This window comes from Petromyzon marinus, chromosome 71 (assembly GCF_048934315.1).
Source record: "Petromyzon marinus isolate PM22_M1 ecotype Great Lakes invasive population chromosome 71, UKy_Petmar_22M1.pri1.0, whole genome shotgun sequence".
NCBI lineage: Eukaryota > Metazoa > Chordata > Hyperoartia > Petromyzontiformes > Petromyzontidae > Petromyzon > Petromyzon marinus.
In genome coordinates this window covers 3,864,613-3,883,382 of record NC_133737.1, presented here as the reverse complement: position 1 = coordinate 3,883,382, position 18,770 = coordinate 3,864,613, and the positions used below count along the sequence as shown (strand labels likewise).

At 43.8% G+C, this 18,770-nt stretch overlaps 3 protein-coding genes across 4 annotated transcripts in view; 2 read left to right on the top strand and 1 right to left on the bottom strand.

Annotated features, from left to right (window-relative positions):
• The window catches only part of LOC116957278 (uncharacterized), a 609,203-nt gene that overhangs the window by 268,305 nt on the left and 322,128 nt on the right, over positions 1 to 18,770 (bottom strand). The gene's annotated exons all lie outside the window — the stretch shown is intronic.
• LOC116957235 (uncharacterized) overlaps positions 1 to 18,770 on the top strand; it is a 479,173-nt gene that overhangs the window by 388,416 nt on the left and 71,987 nt on the right. The window lies entirely within an intron of this gene.
• Positions 11,604 to 17,485, top strand: LOC116957242 (uncharacterized). Its single transcript, XM_032979305.2, has 2 exons — positions 11,604 to 11,711; positions 15,085 to 17,485. The coding sequence occupies exon 2, from the start codon at positions 15,095 to 15,097 to the stop codon at positions 16,286 to 16,288; it is 1,194 nt and encodes a 397-aa protein (XP_032835196.2). The 5' UTR covers positions 11,604 to 11,711; positions 15,085 to 15,094; the 3' UTR covers positions 16,289 to 17,485.

The following is an 18,770-nucleotide window of genomic DNA, read 5'->3' as shown; positions in this document are numbered from 1 at the left end:
TACAAACCAGTCTGGTTCAACCCAGGGTTAATTGTAGGCAACCCAGCCTTAATTTTCCCAGTAAACTGAAATGCTCATGTAAAGCAGTCTACGTCTCGCATTCACAAAACACGGCAGGATAACTTTGGCCAAGACGACTCAGAGCTTGGCATGGACCAACAGTCCAGGCATCTTCCAAATGGTGTTGCAGTCAACTGAAATATAAAATTTGGCATTGCGAGTTACTTTTATTAAATTAGTTATTTGTGATTGCGAGCTGCTGAAGCAGGTTCCATCACAACAACTCATGACCACTCTGCATCCTTGCAGTGTCGGATGGCTCCCGGATGTCCTAATCCTCCTCACTCTACAGCATAGATTGTTGGACACGGTGAAACACCTCCTCAGCAAGCTGATAAACATCGTACATCATTTCCACATGAAACGTCATTAAAAAAAAACAATGAAAATATTTAAAAGTGAGCTATTTACTACTACTATGCTGTTTTACCAGGTAAGGCCCACTGAGCTATGTAGCGCTTTTTTCAGAAGCGACCTGGCCAACAATTATAGCTCAATCAAGTGGCTTTTCACTTAGAAATTTCGAGCAGCCAAATACTATGAATGCATGTTTCTAAATGTGGAGAGAAAACCAGGACGACCTGGAGAAAAATCCCTGTAATCACGGAGGTCGGAGATAGTTAAATTTTTATTCTTTTTTTATTTTTAATTAGATTTTTTTATTCCCGAAAGAACCAGAATAAGTCTACATTATAGACTGCCAATACGCTCACCAGCTTAAGAACCAGGCTACAGTCTGAATTATAGACTGCGAGTATGCTCACTTAGTTTAATAACCATTGCTACAGTCTACATTATAGACTGCCAATACACTCACCAGCTTAAAAACTAGGCTACAGTCGAGAAGCGACCTGGCCAGAGATGATAGCTCAACGAAATGGCTTATCACGTGGAAGACTATAGCATCCCCGCAATGTAGGGTAAAGTGATGGTTTTGAAAGGCTCCTCAAGAGGGTCCTTCTTCATGGTTTGAGTGATAGCTTTGCGGATTGTATAGTCGGAGTAACCATTAGCCTTAAGAGCGTGGTGTACGTGCTTGATTTCACTGCCTATGTTTTTCCTGGTCGGATATGCATTGGGCTCTATGGTGCAGAGTCTTGATGAGAGAATTCTTCTATGATGGATGGTGGTGGGAATCCGGTTTCAGATAAGCATCCGTATGGGTAGCTTTCCTGTAGACAGAGTGGCTCATTGAACCACCAGGTCTCTTTTTTATTAAGACATCCAAAAAAGGAAGCTTGCCATCTTTTTCAATGTCAACCGAGAAGATGGATTCTGGCTTAGCAATCATTGGAAGGATTTGATCAACCATTTCGGGTCTTAATTGATTGTCCACGCTTACGGTGGCTTTCAGACAGCATGAATACATTTTTCATCTCCCCCCTCCTCTTTTCCGAACATAGATGGACTCGTCCATCTAAGCAAACTGTCAAATCGCTATCCGTGGTGCTAACGTTTATAAATAAATAAATACAGACCGCCACTTCTTTCAAATGTTCTTGCCATTGGTTTTCATACCTGATGATGACTGCTTGTGTTGCAGTCGAAACGTCGTGAGAATTTTATTGTTTTATATATATTTTATTATTTTATTGTTTCCCTTCAACGTGACTTTCCGAAAGAACCAAGAATATGAATCACTGCAGTCACGAAAGCTTTAAATAAAAAAACAACATATTGTGTGGAAAACGATATTGTTTTTTTTCGAGACCAAGGTACTCTGCAAACCTCCAATGAAACCATCCAGATATATAAACACAAACACAATTTCAACCGAGAAGATGGGTATAATAATTGGAAGGACGTTATTAACCAAGCAAAGTCGTAACTTGCTGTGGTGCTTCCATTCTTCCCTGCCGTTTGGCTGTTATCTCCGACTCTGTAAGTTGCATTGCCCCGTTGGGTGCCTCTGCATTAACGGGCTGGGGTCCAACATGGCCACCTCTGCTCCGTTAGCCTCGATGTATCGATGGTTCTGGCTGTGTGATGGGCTGTGCGTCTCACTGGCGCGACCACCGTTGTGGTGGTTCTCTTGCGTGGACGCGCTTGCCTCTCACAGCGCAGCTGGCAGCGCCGCAGCAGTTTGTGTTATACATAGACATGCCATTAACTTGCTAATCTCCCTTATCTCCCTAAGCTCTCTGCCTAATCTCTCCCATCAACATAGTGCTAATCTCCCATTAATACTGCTGTTGTGCGCATTTGCGGGGATGATACTCTTATGCGGCAATGGAAGCTCATTTCATGCTAATCCCCCTTCCTAATCCCTCTCTCCCTAATCTCCCCCATTAACACAACTGCCGCGCTTGTGTACGGGGATGGAATTCCTTTCCTGCTCAGACCCCGCTTGCTTGCCCTTCGCCACATATATAACCTCTTGTTGAAACGGCTCTCTCGCTGTGTTATTTCTGGTTCAGCAGTTCTACTGCTGGATTATTTTTTCTGCCTGAGGACGACCGCTTGTGTTGCGATCGAAACGTCGTGATATATTATTTATATTTTTCTACCTACGTTACTTTACTGAAAGAACCAAAGCGTATGGATTCCTGCAGTCACGAAAGCTTCAAATCAATAATTGTGTTCTTGGTTCTTTCGGAAACCACAGCAAGAAAATTTGTGATTTTCACACCTGATGATTGCTTGTGTTGCAGTTGAAACGTCGTGAGAATTTTATTGTTTTATACTTTTATTATTTTATTGTTTCCCTTCTACATGACTTTACCGAAAGAACCAAGTATATGAATCCCTGCAGTTACGAAAGCTTTAAATTAAAAAATCAATAATTATATTTATATGGCACTTGCTTAATTGCCTCAGCAACTCAGTGGCTTGTATCAAATCGCATCTCAAACAGTCGACGACCACTCCCATGGTGTAACTGTCCATGTGCCTCACGAGTTGAATCGGCAGCAGTCTGTAAGTGGACGTTCGTCTGCCAGTAGGGGGCGATTGATCTCAGGTGGGTAGCTTTTTGATACTTGTCAAATTTGCTAAATGTTAACAATTACATTCGCATGGAATGGCTTATTTATTTTTAATGCCATCGGAGAAATTTTAACATCCACTGGGAAGCAGATGGTGCATATTTTTTCAGGTTTCTGCAGTTGCAGTAATAACCAGAGCTGCCTGCTGCATTTGGATCTTGAACCCCTTCAAAGGGAGAGAACTAATTACCTGAAAAAACACTTCCCAAACAGATCCTCTGTCATCCTCATGCATTGTACCTTGCTCAACAGCACTGGTTCCATGGACCTAATCATAATACATTTCTTCTCAACCTGTCCCAAATAAACTAAAGATGGCGCTCACTAAGAATCTCAATACGCCTTTACTTGCTCCTGATAATCCAGCTAAGCAGTGGAATCCATGTCCAGGTTGTAACATTAACATTTTACAAAGTGGCGTTCAGCCATGCAGGACTGGCCTGCCACACTTACCTCTGTTATTGTATTTGATTATTGTGTAGTTTGTCTTTATCTGGTTACTTCAGGTGAAATACACCACTATGAATAAAAAAAAACACTACACGACTTGTAATGTGTGTTAGTACAGCCAGCAGCTGGGATGTACAGTCGGCTTGCAGTTAAACCTGCCATTACCATCATGTAAAAATAATAAAGTAATGTTAGGCTAAGACCAATAATCACACTCAAAGGGACTAAAAACAAACAAGTGCAACAGTCAAGCCTGACATTTTACATGTTTTTAAATTAACCGCCTCTACGGGTAGGGTTTCCATGTAACTTTGAGATCCTTCAACAGACTCCGGGATAAGATGGCTCAGCTGATCGAGTCTCTCACCTTTCTGAAGAGATGCCGTGACTCTGGGGTAATACCAATCGCATTTACACTGGCCTCTGCTGCTGCAACTTCTTCTAATGCGAAACGAATTCTTTCCAGAACTAGCTTAGCTCTTATCTCAGAGAAAATCAGACTTATACGCACCGAACTAGACCAGTTAGACAAGATACTCTACAAATCACACTTATCATTGACGGCAACAATGTCCACATCAGATTGGAAACATGTAGACAATATGACTGCGTCTTCAGCTGTCACTATGTCGACCAAATTTAAGGACAACCTGATTTCCAAATTTAACCTCCTCTCTAACAAAAGACCGGACCCACACACCAAAAAGTTAGACGTTACCAAAGTCGTAATTAATCGCAGTAACAGTTCTATTTCCGATGGTCTGAAATCCGTTTTAGCTAAAGGTCTAAACTTTGCAGTCACACCTAAACACATACCAGTTAATTATATCATTTATAGATTTGAAGCTTTCATGACTGCAAGGATCCATACTATTTGGTTCTATTCGGTAAAGTCATGTGACTTTAATGATATCATTCCCCAAGTAGACGTGGCTCTCAAGGGCCTGGGTCACATAGCTGCAGACATAGCAAGATCTGAAATCGCTGCAACCATCAAAAACGCTAAGATGCCAGCTAACAACCTCTGCAAAGATGAGCGTTTTGAATTATATTAATTAAAAAAGAGGGATGATATTGTCATCCTCTCAGCCGACAAGGGCAATGCCACTGTCATCATGGATAAAATAGAATATAACAACAAAATTCAAGAATTAGTCAACGATGGCAGCTTTACAAAAATAAAAAGAGACGTTTCGATCGCAACACAAGCAATCATCTTCAGGTGAAAAAATACAGCAGGCGAACTGCTGAGGCAGGATAAGTATAGCTAGAGAACTACTGCAGCAAGAGGTTATATAGGTTTGAGATGGGTACAACCCAAGGGTAAGTGGACGGGGCTAGAGATGGAATTTACAAGTAATATACATCAGCCATTGTATTGCTAGAGATTAGCATGTCAACCTGTTAATGTAACCCCCACGGCTACGATGCTGAAGAAAACAATTGTATTGCTAGAGATTAGCATGTCAACCTGTTAATGTAACCGCACGACTACGGTGCTGAAGAAGCCATTGTATTTGCTAGAGATTAGCATGTCAATCTGTTAATGTAACCCCACGACTACGGTGGTAAAAAAGCCATTGTATTGCTAGAGATTAGCATGCCAATCTATTAATGTAACCCCACAACTATGGTCCTGAAGAAGCCATTGCATTGCTAAAGATTATTATGTCAATGTGAGATGGCTGCCGTAGCAGCGGCTGTGTTAATGAGACACATTCAGCCTATTAGACAACGAGAGCCACATTGAGGAAAAGGGCAGCAGCGGCTTTGTTAGTGAGACATTTAGCCTGTTAATGTAAAGACATTTAACAAGGTAATGTAACTCAGAGAGACGGAAATAACTGTTAACATCGGCAGGTAGAATGAAAGCATCACAGCCAATTATTACTTTACCTGGTTAATAACATCCTTCCAATGATTGTTCAGTTTGTACCCATCATCTTGGTTGAAATTGTATCTGGGTTTATATATCTGGATGGCTTCATGAACAAATCTTTGTTGATAGCCAGTGGGTTTATATTGTACCTTCGTATTGGAGAAATCAATTTCACGTGTGCCCACAGCATTAAAACAATGATCAGCCACGGCAGAGGTATTAGTCCTTCCGTGTTTCAGCTCTGCCTTGTGCTCACGAACACGGTCTGAAACATGTCGCTTGGTTTCTCCAATGTAACTACTGCTGCAGGCTCAACTTATTTTGTAGACACCGGGGTATAACATTTCAGGGATCACATCCTTCACAGATGGGATAAGATCACGAATTGTATTTACTGTGTTGAATCGAACCTGGATCTTGTGTTTGCTCATGATTTTGGAAATCTTTTTGGTGACCCATGCTATTTGTAGTGCCGTAGATGGGCCGCACTTACCGCCAGTGGTAGACGGGGCCCATCTGCAGGGGTACCTCGTACCGCCAGGGGAGGAGCTGCAGTACCAGCCCAAGATGGAAGGGGCTGCTGGGGGCTCAGGACCCCAGACAGCTAAGCCCCTCAGCGCCTCCAACGAGGGGGGGGGGGGAAGCTGTGGGGGTTCTCTGATCTCACGCAGCCCCACCCCTCGATGGGCAAGGGGTATAAAAGAGGACCTCCCCAGCCGATTTGGGCCAGTTGCAGCCGTAGAATGAAGACCAGCCAGCTTAGGACCCTGGACCCCCTCGCCCCGCTGTCCTTGTAAGGGCCGGGATGCTGTGCGGGTCAGTGGTGGGACTCTGGGACTCCCGGCTACACGCCCTTGTAAGGGCGAGGTCCGAGGAAGCCAGAGTCTAGACCCGCACCTTGGCTGGGTCGGTTCAGGTAGCCTCCCCTAGGGTAATTATAGCCAGAGGACCCGAGAGCGTAGCCAGTGTCAGGCAGGCTAGAAGTAGGCTGTGTCCCTAGGCTGTGTAAGGACTGTTAACGTGGTTTATTATAATAAAGAGTGGCCTCTACAAGTGTCTCCATAATCCATTACATATGTATGGCAAAGTGATGATTTTGATTCTGTCGTCAGGTGGTTCTCTCGCACGGTTGGGGTGACAGCTTTACGGATTGTGCAATCCGAATATCCATTCATCTTGAGGGCTTGTTGTGCGTGCTCTAGTTCACTGGCTAGGTGGTGATGGTCGGAAATGCAACGAGCCCTTTGGTGTAGAGTTTTGATGAGGGAATTCTTCTGGGCTGGATGGTGGTGGGAGTCAGGTTTTAGATAAGCATCCGTGTGAGTGGCTTTCCTGTAGACAGTGTCCCAATGAGCCATCTGGTCTCTTTTCGATTAAAACATCCAAGAATGATAACTTGCGGCATTAGTTACATTGGGGAAACTAAGCAACATGTCTCGGACCGTGTTTGTGAACATAAGGCAGATCTGAAACATAGTAGGACCAATACCTCTGCCGTGGCTGATAATTGTTTTAATGCGGTGGGCTCACACGAAATGTATTTCTCTAAGACAAACGTACTTTGCAAACCCACCGGCTATGAACAAAGATTTGTTCATGAAGCCATCCATATTTACAGACATAGGCACAATTTCAACTGAGAAGATGGGTACAAACTGAACAATTATTGGAAGGACATTATTAACCAGTTTAAGTCATAACTGGCTGTGATGTTCCCATCTTACCACCTTCCGATGTTCGTTGTTATTTTGGGCTCTCTGATTTTACATTAACAGGTTACATTTCTCACACTAACACAGCCACCTCGCGCGCCAACCTCGAGGTTGCTGCTTGGCGATCTTCCATTAACATGCTAATCTCTCACATTAATATAGCCACCTTGGCGCGCTCGCCATGGAGGCCACTCGGCGATCTTACATTAACATGCTAATTTTTACCTGACAGCCCTTTGATTGGTGGAAAACCCACCACCTCCACAGTCACTGCCCACCACTTACATTAAAATTGGCTGCGGACATTTGGGCTACGCCTATTTCAAATCTTTTTAAACAGTTGCCTTTAGAAGCTAATCCCCCTTTTCTTGATGACGACCGCTTGTGTTGCAATTGAAAACGTCGTAGATTTTTTGTTATTTTATTTGAACCTATCTACGTGGCTTTACCAAAAGACCCAAAGAACATGAATTCCTGCAGTCACGAAAGATTTAAATCAAGATGAAAAAAATGTAGTTTGATTATAGCCGACAGCAAACATGATTGATAAGTGAAACTGAAATTATTGTGGGCCTCTGCTTTGTTGATTGATCCTCAATTACACAGTGAAGTGAGAAAGAATTTATACTGAGCAGATGAAGGTGGCAAGGCATGGTGGTGAACACACCACCTTTTTACCATGCCAGTGTGTGACCGTGTAAAGTGTGTATTTGCTGTCAAGTATATTGACTCGATTGAACATGGATGTTAAATCATAATCATAGTTTCTTTTTGGTTTCCTTTGGAATTTTTTATAAGAGTGGAAACGGTCAGAACATAAACACAGCACATATGCAGCTGAAGTTAGATCTGTTCATCTGAGCATTAAAGCAAATCTAAGCCAGGCCTCTCACCTCTAAGTTGCAATTGAACGTTAATTTATGCATTTCTGCATAATACAAATAGTATTCTTTTCAACAGGCTTTGCTATGTTAGCTGAATTTAGCTTTTATAAATATTCCTTTTGTAGCTAGACAGCCAAAATTGTGTGCTTGGAGTTTTGGGTTAACATTCATTTTGAAGATACTAGGGCTTCCAGGCATATTTATGACCATTGGCCCTCTCATTGTGTGCCTTAACAGCCCGTGTGATGAATTGGGGTATCTCGTTCACTATCATGAATATATTAATAAGTATAGATGTGTAAGTCATGTGTGACTGTGTATGTATGCATTATTCTGTGCCTTAATACTGACGTAGACGGTGTGGATATTTTTCGCTCTGCAGCTGACGCTTCCTCTGATGCTTCCTCTGCAGAATTGGTCTGATGGAGCAAAGGCACTCAGCGCAGCTCGGTACAAGAAGTCAATAATGCGACCAGTATGCAAACAGCACTGATCGTAAGGGAAGTTTGACACGGCACCAGATAACTCATACAGGAGAGAAACCCTTCAGGTGCACTCTGTGCTGGAAGGCATTTGCAGAGTCATCACATCTTAAAATACACCAGAGAACTCACACAGGAGAGAAACCTTTCAAGTGTACTCTGTGCGGGATGGCGTTTGCACATTGATTAAATCTGCAAAGACACCAGAGAACACAAAAGCATCAGAAGATCCCCAAGGAGTGGAGTCTGAATTCGACTTGTGAAAGTAAAAGTGCTGCAATGAGCCCCTTCCCTTATGAATCAAGAACCAGAAGAAAATCCCAGCTTGGACACTTTGAAAGGTATCACGGTGAAATATGAAGAGGCGAAGGTGAAATGTGAAGAGGCGAAGTTGAAATGTGAAGAGGCGAAGGTGAAATGTGAAGTGACAGTGAAGCGTGAATAAGTGAAGGGAAAAATCTGTATTTGAAGCTTTTGTGACTGCAGGAATCCATACTCTCTGGTTCTTTCGGTAAAGTCACGTAGATAGAAAAAATTATAAAAGAAAACACGACGTTTCAGTTGCAACACAAGCGTCTGTCTTCAGGTGAGAAAAATGATCTGCTTTTGTGGCTTTATATAGGCACGGGAGGGGGAGGGGGAAAGGGGGGGAAGGAATATGAAGGTAAAATGTCAAGATGAAGATTCAGCTCCAAAATCAGATATTCACGCCGATGAAGGCAACGTGAAGCAGGAGAATTCTGACTGATGCAGAGCGAGGCAACTCCCAGCAGTTTGTGGAAGTGGAGGTGTGGGTGGACTTCGATTATACAAATTTCAATGGAGACCCGGTAGATGTGTAAGCTTGAGACAATGACGCCCCAATAAATTTACCTTTGTCACAGGCCTTTAGTTAAAGAATGTGAAGTTGAACACTCAATTCGTAGGTTCAACCTGCAGAGTAAGAGCGGCCAGCATTTATGGAACTGTGGGTTGGGTAGATCTCTGACCAAGAACGAGAGCCAATAAGCTCCCAAGCATTCACTGTTATAATAATATTAGCATTCATATGGTGCTCGCCTCATTGCCTCGGCATATCCCATCACAAACGCTTGAAGAGCACCCCCAAGTGGCAGCTGCCTCTGCGTTGCAACAGGTGGCCCTGCACCAGCCTGCATCTGGGCATGAGTCTGTCAGCAGGGGGCGATTATTTATGTGTAATCTCCATCACGTAATTTCTGGATATTTGGAATTACCCAAATTTGGACTGACACCAACATGCAATGACCTATCAGTTTTGAATGACACAATAGCCTGTTTTGCATTCACTGTTAAGCAGACGGTGCATGTTTTGTTTAATGTTACGGGAGTAGGCAGAGGTGCCTGTCGGATTTGAACCTAGAACCTCTGCAATAAAAATAGAATGCGCGACCACTCGTTCCATTTAGAGGGGTCCACGTTGCACATTCCTATCGAAGGGAGGGCATGACTGTGGCCGAGAAGACCCGAAGGCCCGTGTTGGAGCGACAGACCAGGTAGCTTCCACTCAGCATTGCGCAGCTGATGAAAAGATAATGCCGCACAACTGATTCGGACCACCCACACACTGTGTACACACAATGTACACACAGTGTATCCACAAGGTGTATCCGCAGAGTGTACGTGCACAGTCTACACATAAACAGTGTACATATACACAAACACAGTAACAAGAACAATGATCGCCATTCGCGACTAAGTGGCGCTGATGTCACCACGGCGCTTGTGCCAGGCTATGTGCACGTTAAGGCCACGTGAAGTGTCGAACGCCTGTCGGCAGGAGGTCACGGGCAGACCCAGGTGCCATGGGTCGACTTAGATGGCTGGCCGATGCACCACCTGTGCACCCTACTCTGCCAACACACAGTCTACAATTCTAGATTTAAAGCTTTCGTGACTGCTAGGATCCATACTCTTTGGTTCTATTGGGTAAAGTCACGTAGGTGAAAATAAAATAACAAAAAATCACGACGTTTCGGCCACAACACAAGCGGCCTTCATCAGGTGAAGGGACGAGACTGTCTGGAGGACAGCGCTGGAGTGGAAGAAGCCACGCTTAGATCGCGACCTTGACCTTTAAGCTGTGTAAGGAGAAAAAGACCACGCGCCTTGTGATCGCGGCATCTTTTGAGGAAGGTCAGCGTCTCGATGAGTTGCGACTTCTTGTCCCGTTGTCTGTTAAAAGCTCTAACAGATAGGTGAAAACCCTCCCCATAGAGGTTATCAATTCTAGATTTAAAGCTTTCGTGACTGCTACACACACAATAATGTTGACGTTTTCTTTGGTTCTTTCGGTGAAGTCACGTAGAATGAGCATGAAATAATAAATTGATAAAATAAAATAACACAATAATATTCTCACGACGTTTCGGCCACAACACAAGCGGCCTGATGAAGGAGCGACAGACCAGGTAGCTGTTAAGCAACAAGCGGCCTGATGAAGGCCACGTGTGTTGTGGCCGAAACGTCGTGAGAATATTAGTGTTATTTTATTTTATCAATTTATTATTGTATTCTCATTCTACGTGACTTTACCATCAGGTGAAGGCCGCTTGTGTTGTGGCCGAAACGTCGTGAGAATATTATTGTGTTATTTTATTTTATCAATTTATTATTTTATTCTCATTCTACGTGACTTTACCGAAAGAACCAAAGAAGATGAATCCTTGCAGTCACGAAAGCTTTAAAGCGAAATGTTGACGTTTTTGAGCTGACGCACCCAAGGGGACTGTTCAAGAGAGGAAGCAAAGGAAAATGAATCTAAATCAACTTAAACTCTAACCCCGCTCTCTGACGTCACAATTCCTCATTAACCTCGACGGCGTGAGACGCCTGAGGGAGGTGTTCCCCGATAGTGACGTCATGTCACCAAGGTATTCGCCCCCCCCAACCCCCCGCCAAAGCGCTTTTGAGCGTGACGTCATGTCTTGTTGGTCACTGTCCATTTCCGTTCCAGTACAATCCTTATTTGAGCAAAGCTACGCCCAGCCACCGGAGACTCATTAACATAATGTGCTCATAAATACCGCCGCGAAATAATTGCGACGGGTTCAACAGCATTGCCTAATCACCCGGCATGGGCCTCGCTCATTAACATAATCTATTCAGTTACACCCCCGCTCGTTGGGGGAGGGGATTGTGTTGAACCCCGCAAGTGACGTCATGTCACCTGCTGCTGCCGCGTGACGTCACGACAATACCAGGAAGCTGCAGCTCTGCGCTCGCGCTCGCTGAGGTCCGAGGTGAGAAGTTCACATCGTGGTGGTTGTTGTGGTGGTTGTGGTTGTTGTTGTTTACCCAGGTAGAGCCTCGCTCCTTCTCTCTCTCGTAGGGATATCAATTGAGTAGCAGCGAGTATGGAATCGATGTCCAGGTTGGAACATTACAACGCGGGGCCTAGCCGTGCGGGGCCTTGCCTCCTGCCCTCGCCTGACTGCATTTGCTTTAAATCTCTGCTTAAGTTTAATTTGTCTTCAACTGGCTCACTACTTTGAAACTTTTTTATTTTAAATTTTTCTAGAGTTTTTTTTTATCTCACCAGGCCAAGCCCACTTGAGCTGTACCGCTTTTTTTCAGAAGCGACCTGCCCACAACAAAGTGGCTTATCAACGTGTGGAAATGTCTGTCTGTCAAATACTCTAAACGCGTGGTGATGTTGACTCTAAATGTGGAGGAAAAAACCGGAGGATCCGGAGGAAAATCCACGCGACCACGGGGAGAAACACACGCAAACTCCAAATATACATCCATAATACAGTTTTGTTTGGGTTAGATCGCGTAAATATATAAATGTGTCGTTAAACCCGCCACACCCGGACACAGCCAATTAGTAAGGTTTGTCACGTAAACAGAACGTGGCCAATTCTTCACCAGTACAGCACACCGGTTGTGTGTTGGAGAACCAAGCCACAACATTTACAATCTGAGTAGGATGTTTGCCAGTAATTACAACCAGCTTCAGGCGACAGCCAAATGTTGTGGCTTGGCTCTGGGAATATAAATCAGGTCGCTGGGTTTATAGCGCAGCACGCTAACCAGTCCACTACCGCTCCCCACTCATGCACAAACATCATCGGAAGTATAGTATTTATTCCGTAATAACTAAGTTACCTGGCTTTGCACAGGTCTCAGTAATCGAACATTAAGGGTAATGTTTTGCCATGCTGCCTTTATTATAATTATTGAATTCTGCCAATGAAGTCTGTAAATGTGTGTATATTGTCACGGTTTTTTGGTTGTGTTATACAATCGCAGGGCTTGTTTGTTTCATAATGAGGACAGCTTTTAAATTCGTTACCCTTGGGGAGCTTCAAGATAAACAATGTTGGATGTTTTGCCATCTGGTGGGTTTAATTGAATGAAGCTTCAACTTTTGGCATACATGTCGACAGAAAATTGGTGGAAAGGCGTACTCCTTTTGGCATTCCCTTTTGGCGTCCTCTGGTCCAACACTGTCTCTGGTGTGGACCAATCAGTTCCAAGGACAATGCATATATTATCAGTGTTTTTTGTTTGCATTCTGACCACAAGCATTGTGGTTGATGCAGGCATGATTCCTTGTAAAAGGTTTCAGTTTGCTGTTTAACATCTTAACACCTGTTTTGTTGCCAGAAAAAAAGGGGAAAAACCTGTTATCAATATTTTAATTACCATTTACCTAACTCAATTATTTAGGTAAGGCTTAAGTATTGAATATCACTGTTTTAGCTTTCACACGGCACTTTCCAAGAATGTAATCTCCATGCTATTCAAGGGGCTGCTGTATTTTCTGTCCATCGGCTATAGCACAGGTGTACGCATTTTCAGCAGAAACTAGATCTCTGCTTGATGTAATTAAGGCCTATAATACCATAAAGAGGCTTGGGGCTTTGGGTTCTTAGTTTTCTATGTCTCTGCCTCTGCTCACATTTGTTGAGTATTTTTATGATTTTGGGTAGGCCCATCTAAAGCTGTGTGACCAGGAGTCAGGGCCCTTTCATGTTCAACTTGGCTTGTGGCAGAATTTCTCTCCGGCCCCATGCATTGCATTACATTACTTTGCATTTTCAATAATTATGTAGTTTGAGAAGCTCACAATGGCCATATAAATAAATTGCAATCGATACAGTAACAATGATACGCTAATCAATACCTGGCTATAGCTAAGGGATCCTCCCCTGCTGGTCAACCATGTTACGTATGCTGATGATCTGGTAATGGCTACTCAATGAGATTGAGTTGGGGAATCTTGTTCTGTACCTGGAGAATTCCATTATGAAATGGTTCTTGCATATGTTAAACAAAAATAAATCACCTCCCTGGGAATTTCATGTCATAAAATACTGCACCTGCTCAGCTCTTTATGAATAATGAGGCAGTTCTACAAGTGGTGGAGGAGCTCCTTTACCTGGTTAATGTGTTCACAACCAGCTCTGGTTTGGCATCCAAAGTCTCAGTTAAAATTAGTTGAGCAGCATTCTTTCATTAGACTGTGTAACACTGTGGAAGCTGCCTAGACTTTTGCTCCATACAAAGCTGTGAGTGTCCATCGCCAAGGTCTAGTCCATCTGAGACCATCCCTCTCCCTGCCATACTGGCATCACAGCTGCCTCTCATCCTTCGTCCTGCGGATGGTGGGTGCACAAGACGGCGCTACGTAGCCATTTCGGGCTGGGCTCGAACGGGATATGTGGGTCATCCGGCCACCAGGTGCTTGTTGGCGAAAACCAACCGCAGGCCTGGCTCCAGGGGTGGTATCAATATAGAATATCTGTAAGGATTCCCTCCAATAGACTTCCCCTGGAAGTCTACTGGGCACATCCCATTGGGCAAAAATGCCAGGGCCTGCCCAGGACACACAGGTGGGATTATGTCGCTCGGCTGGCCTGGGAACGCCTGGGAATTCCCCAGGAAAAGCTAGAGTCGATGTCGCTAGGGAAAGGGAGGTTTGGACGGCGCTACTCAATGTGCAGCTGCCACAACCCTCACCAGGATAAGCTGATTTAGAAATGAATGAACGAACAAAGCTGTGATTCTTCTTGGCCACATATATTACTCCTCTCTGTGGATGCAAAATATGAAGTTATTTCAATGACGTCTGTGCTGGCTTACACAATGAAGGCTGGCCTGCCTATCATCCATCCTCTATTGAACCAGCATATATTGTTTTAGAAACTTACAGATCCTGAAGATATTATAGAATATAATCAGTGAGTCTCTTTGGCAGGCGAGACTACATTGGTTCGGTCATGAATGCCACATTCCCAGACCCCGCATGCGTAAGCAGTTTCTGTTAGTCCAAATATTAGGGGTTAAACAGGCATGGCATTTGCTAGAGAAGTGATTAGAGGATATGGAGGTGTTCTGTATATCTGCATAACACAAGTAGTTTTATTTTCAACACCTGTTGCTATGTTAGATGACTTTTTCTTAAATAAATATTACTTTTGTAGCTAGACAGCCGAAATTGTGTGCTTGGCGTTTTTGGTAAACATTCATCTTGAAGATACTAGGGCGTCCAGCCTTATTTATGACCATTTGTATATATACATTCCTCTGTGCCTCGATACTCGCGGAGATGGTGTGGATATTTTTTTCTGTCTGTAGCTGACGCTTCCTTTGACGCTTCCTCTGCAGAATTGGTGTGATGGAGCAAACGCACTCAGCGCAGCTCGGAACAAAAATGAAACAATGCGACCAGTATGCAACCAGTAAGGAACATACTGGAAATTTGATACAGCCCCATAGAACACACACAGGTGAGAAACCCTTCAAGTGCACTGTGTGTGATAAGGTGTTTGCACAGTCATCAGACCTTCAGAGGCACCACAGAACACATACAGGAGAGAAACCCTTCAAGTGCACTGTCTGTGAGAAGGCATTTGCATGGTCATCAGTTCTTCAGAGCCACCAGAGAACACACACAGGAGAGAAACCCTTCAAGTGCACTCTGTGCCAGAAGGCGTTTGCCAAGTCATCAGTTCTTCAGACCCACCAGAGAACACACACGGGAGAGAAACCCTTCAGATGCACTCTGTGTGGGAAGGCGTTTGTACAGTCAACACATCTTCAAAGACACCAGAGAACACACACAGGAGAGAAATCCTTCAAGTGCACTGTGTGTGATAAGGCTTTTGCACAGTCATCAGACCTTCAGAGGCACCAGAGAACACACACGGGAGAGAAACCCTTCAGGTGCACTCTGTGCGGGAATGCATTTACACAGTCATCAGATCTTCAGAGCCACCAGAGAACACACACAGGAGAGAAACCTTTCAAGTGCACTGTCTGTGAGAAGGTATTTGCATGGTCATCAGTTCTTCAGAGCCACCAGAGAACACACACAGGAGAGAAATCTTTCAAGTGCACTGTGTGTGATAAGGCGTTTGCACAGTCATCAGACCTTCGGAGGCACCAGAGAACACACACGGGAGATAAACCCTTTAAGTGCACTCTGTGCGGAAAGGCATTTGCACATTCATCACATCTTCAAAGACACCAGAGAACACACAGGCATCAGAAGATCCCCATGGAGGGGAGTCTGAAATCAGCTTTTGAAAGTCAAAGTGCTGCAATGAGCCCATCCCTCATGAAACCAGAACCAGCAGGAAATCCCAGTTTGGACACTTTGAAAGGTATCAAGGTGAAATATGAAGACGCTAAGGTGAAATGTGAAGAACTGACAGTGACAAGCGAAGAAGTGAAGGTAAAATGTGAGGATGAAGATTCAACTCCAAAATCGAACCTTCACATCGATGGAGGCAATGTGAAGCAGGAGGATAATTCTGACTGTGAGGCAGAGCAAGGCAACTCCCAGCAGTTTGTGGAAGTGGAGGTGTGAGTGGACTTCTAAGTCAATGCAAAGTGAAATGGAGACCTGGTAGATGTGTAAGCTTGAGCCAATGCAGCTCCAATAGATTCACCTGGGTCACAGGCCTTTAACGAAAAGAAGTTGAACACTCAATTCCTCAGTTCAACCTGGAGAGTAAAGAGCGGCCAGTATTTGTGGACCTGTGTGTTTGGTAGATCTCTAACCAGGAGCAAGAGCCAATAAGCTCCCAAGCATTCACTATGTGATAATATTTGCATTTATAGGGTGGTTGCTTAATGGCCTCAGCAACACGGAGTTTTGTATCATATCTCATCACAAACACTCGAAGAGCACCTCCAAGTGGCAGCTGCCCCTGTGTGGCATAAGGTGACCCTGCACCAGCCTGCATCAGCAGGGGGCGATAATTGATATGTAATCGCCATCATGTAATTTCTGGATAATATTTGGAATTACCCAAATTTGGACTGACACCAACATGCAATGGCCTACTCGTTTTGAATGACACAAGAATGTTTTAAATCCACTGTTATGCAGACGGTGCATATTTTTAATTAATGTTCCTGGACTAACTATGGGTGCCTGTCGGACTTGAACCCTGAACCACTGCAACAAAAAGAGAATACACTACCACTTGGCTTCCCTCAATCTTAGTGCTGCAGGTGTCGGCCTCATCCGACAGATCAACTTCTTGTAAATACGATATAACATGATGAAGTACATTTCAGTGCAGTAATTAAATTTTTTCAATATGTATCGATCATTTAGAATTATAATTTAATGTACACTTGTCTGATTTTGTGCATACAGGTAACATTTTGTCCATAAGGCTCAAACATGGAATACGTGATGACAAAAGTGTGTGCATGGTAGTAACCTACATATATAACTCACGTGCGAGCTGTTGTTCTTTTGATACAGGTCAGAGTATTTTTCGTGATTCAGGAAGCATATGCCTCTGGAGAAAGTCATTGTCTTTGAAATAAAGAACAGTCGCATCATTCATCAGTTACAAAGCATACCACTTAAAAGTTACGTATAAGAGATACATTCTCCACAACACGACTTATAATTTTGTATGATGTTACGTGTATTTTAGATTTTGTCACACAAGACCTAGAAATGCTCCTTGCTGATTAACATCTGGATACTCTTTGGTTCTATTGGGTAAAGTCACGTAGGTGAAAATAAAATAACAAATATTCACGACGTTTCGGCCACAACACAAGCGGCCTTCATCAGTTGAAGGGACGAGACTGTCTGGAGGACAGCGCTGGAGTGGAAGAAGCCACGCTTAGATCAAGCGTGGCTTCTTCCACTCCAGCGCTGTCCTCCAGACAGTCTCGCCCCTTAGATCAAGCGATGTTCGTAACCATCGGTTGAAGCAAGCCTAACTGCTGTTGAGACATTGTACACCAATACCGGTCCACAAATGGTTTGTACTGAATCAATTATGCATTCCCAGAAGACTGATATTTATAGTTTGTGTTAAATATTTGTGTCATGGAGAGACCAATGAATGATCTGTTTCATAGCAAGGAGGTCATTTTAAGAGCACATTTAAAATGCATCATGGATTTTTGTTACAGATTTGTATTCTAACCTAGGTTTCATTGAATTTTAATATCTGTTTAAATACAACTTTTGAAAAAAACGGTATCCATCAATATCCGACTGCTTACCACATCTTCACTTAAATATGTAAAAGCCCCCTCTGGAGACATCATCTCAACGTCACGAATGGTTGATATCAGCGCCTCCCTATCTCTGGTTTGTGACCTCAACAAGAGCAGAACTCGCCTCGTCAAATCTTGACCGACACCAGAGAACATGCACAGGAGGAGCCCATCAGGTGCACTGTGTGGTAAGATTTTTGCACGGTCATCAAATCTTCACAACCACCAGGGAACACACATTCAAAAGCCCATCAAGTACACTGTTTGAAAGCCTTTGAAGTGTTTTGAAACTGAAAAACATTTAAAGGGGAGTGTTGTATATATGCCTTTTTCGAAAAATTAATATCAAGAATAATTCTGCCAATATTTTTTAAAATAATAATCGGTGTAGCATGGGGCACGAAAAACGGCGAGGCACACCCCCACCTCTCACCCCGCTCCCTCCCACAAGCCACACCAAGCAGCTGGAGGCCATTAAATAATAAAACCCTGGGACAAAGGGAGGTTAATGACAATCTGGGAAATCTCCACGATGTGGGGGACCATAGGACACACCTCGGACATTTTGGACAGTTTCACAAATCTCCAGACTCGCTGGCGCGGGAGGAACAGCCTGGTTTCAAATCGAAACTTGCTGAAACAGTCGTTGCACCACCCCATTCAGATCTCCACGGACGCAGAGCAGGGGCAATCGGACATTGCAACTGGCGTTTTGTTAACAACGTTAAAAGCTCGAAACTTAGCGACAAGAATAAATCAACATAGACTGCCTGTACACTCTCGGGTTAAGAGCCGGACTGCAGTCTACATTAGTGGCT

Coding starts and splice junctions, on each gene's coding strand:
- LOC116957242 (XM_032979305.2), top strand. CDS start 15,095: ATGGAGCAAACGCACTCAGCGCAGCTCGGAACAAAAATGAAACAATGC.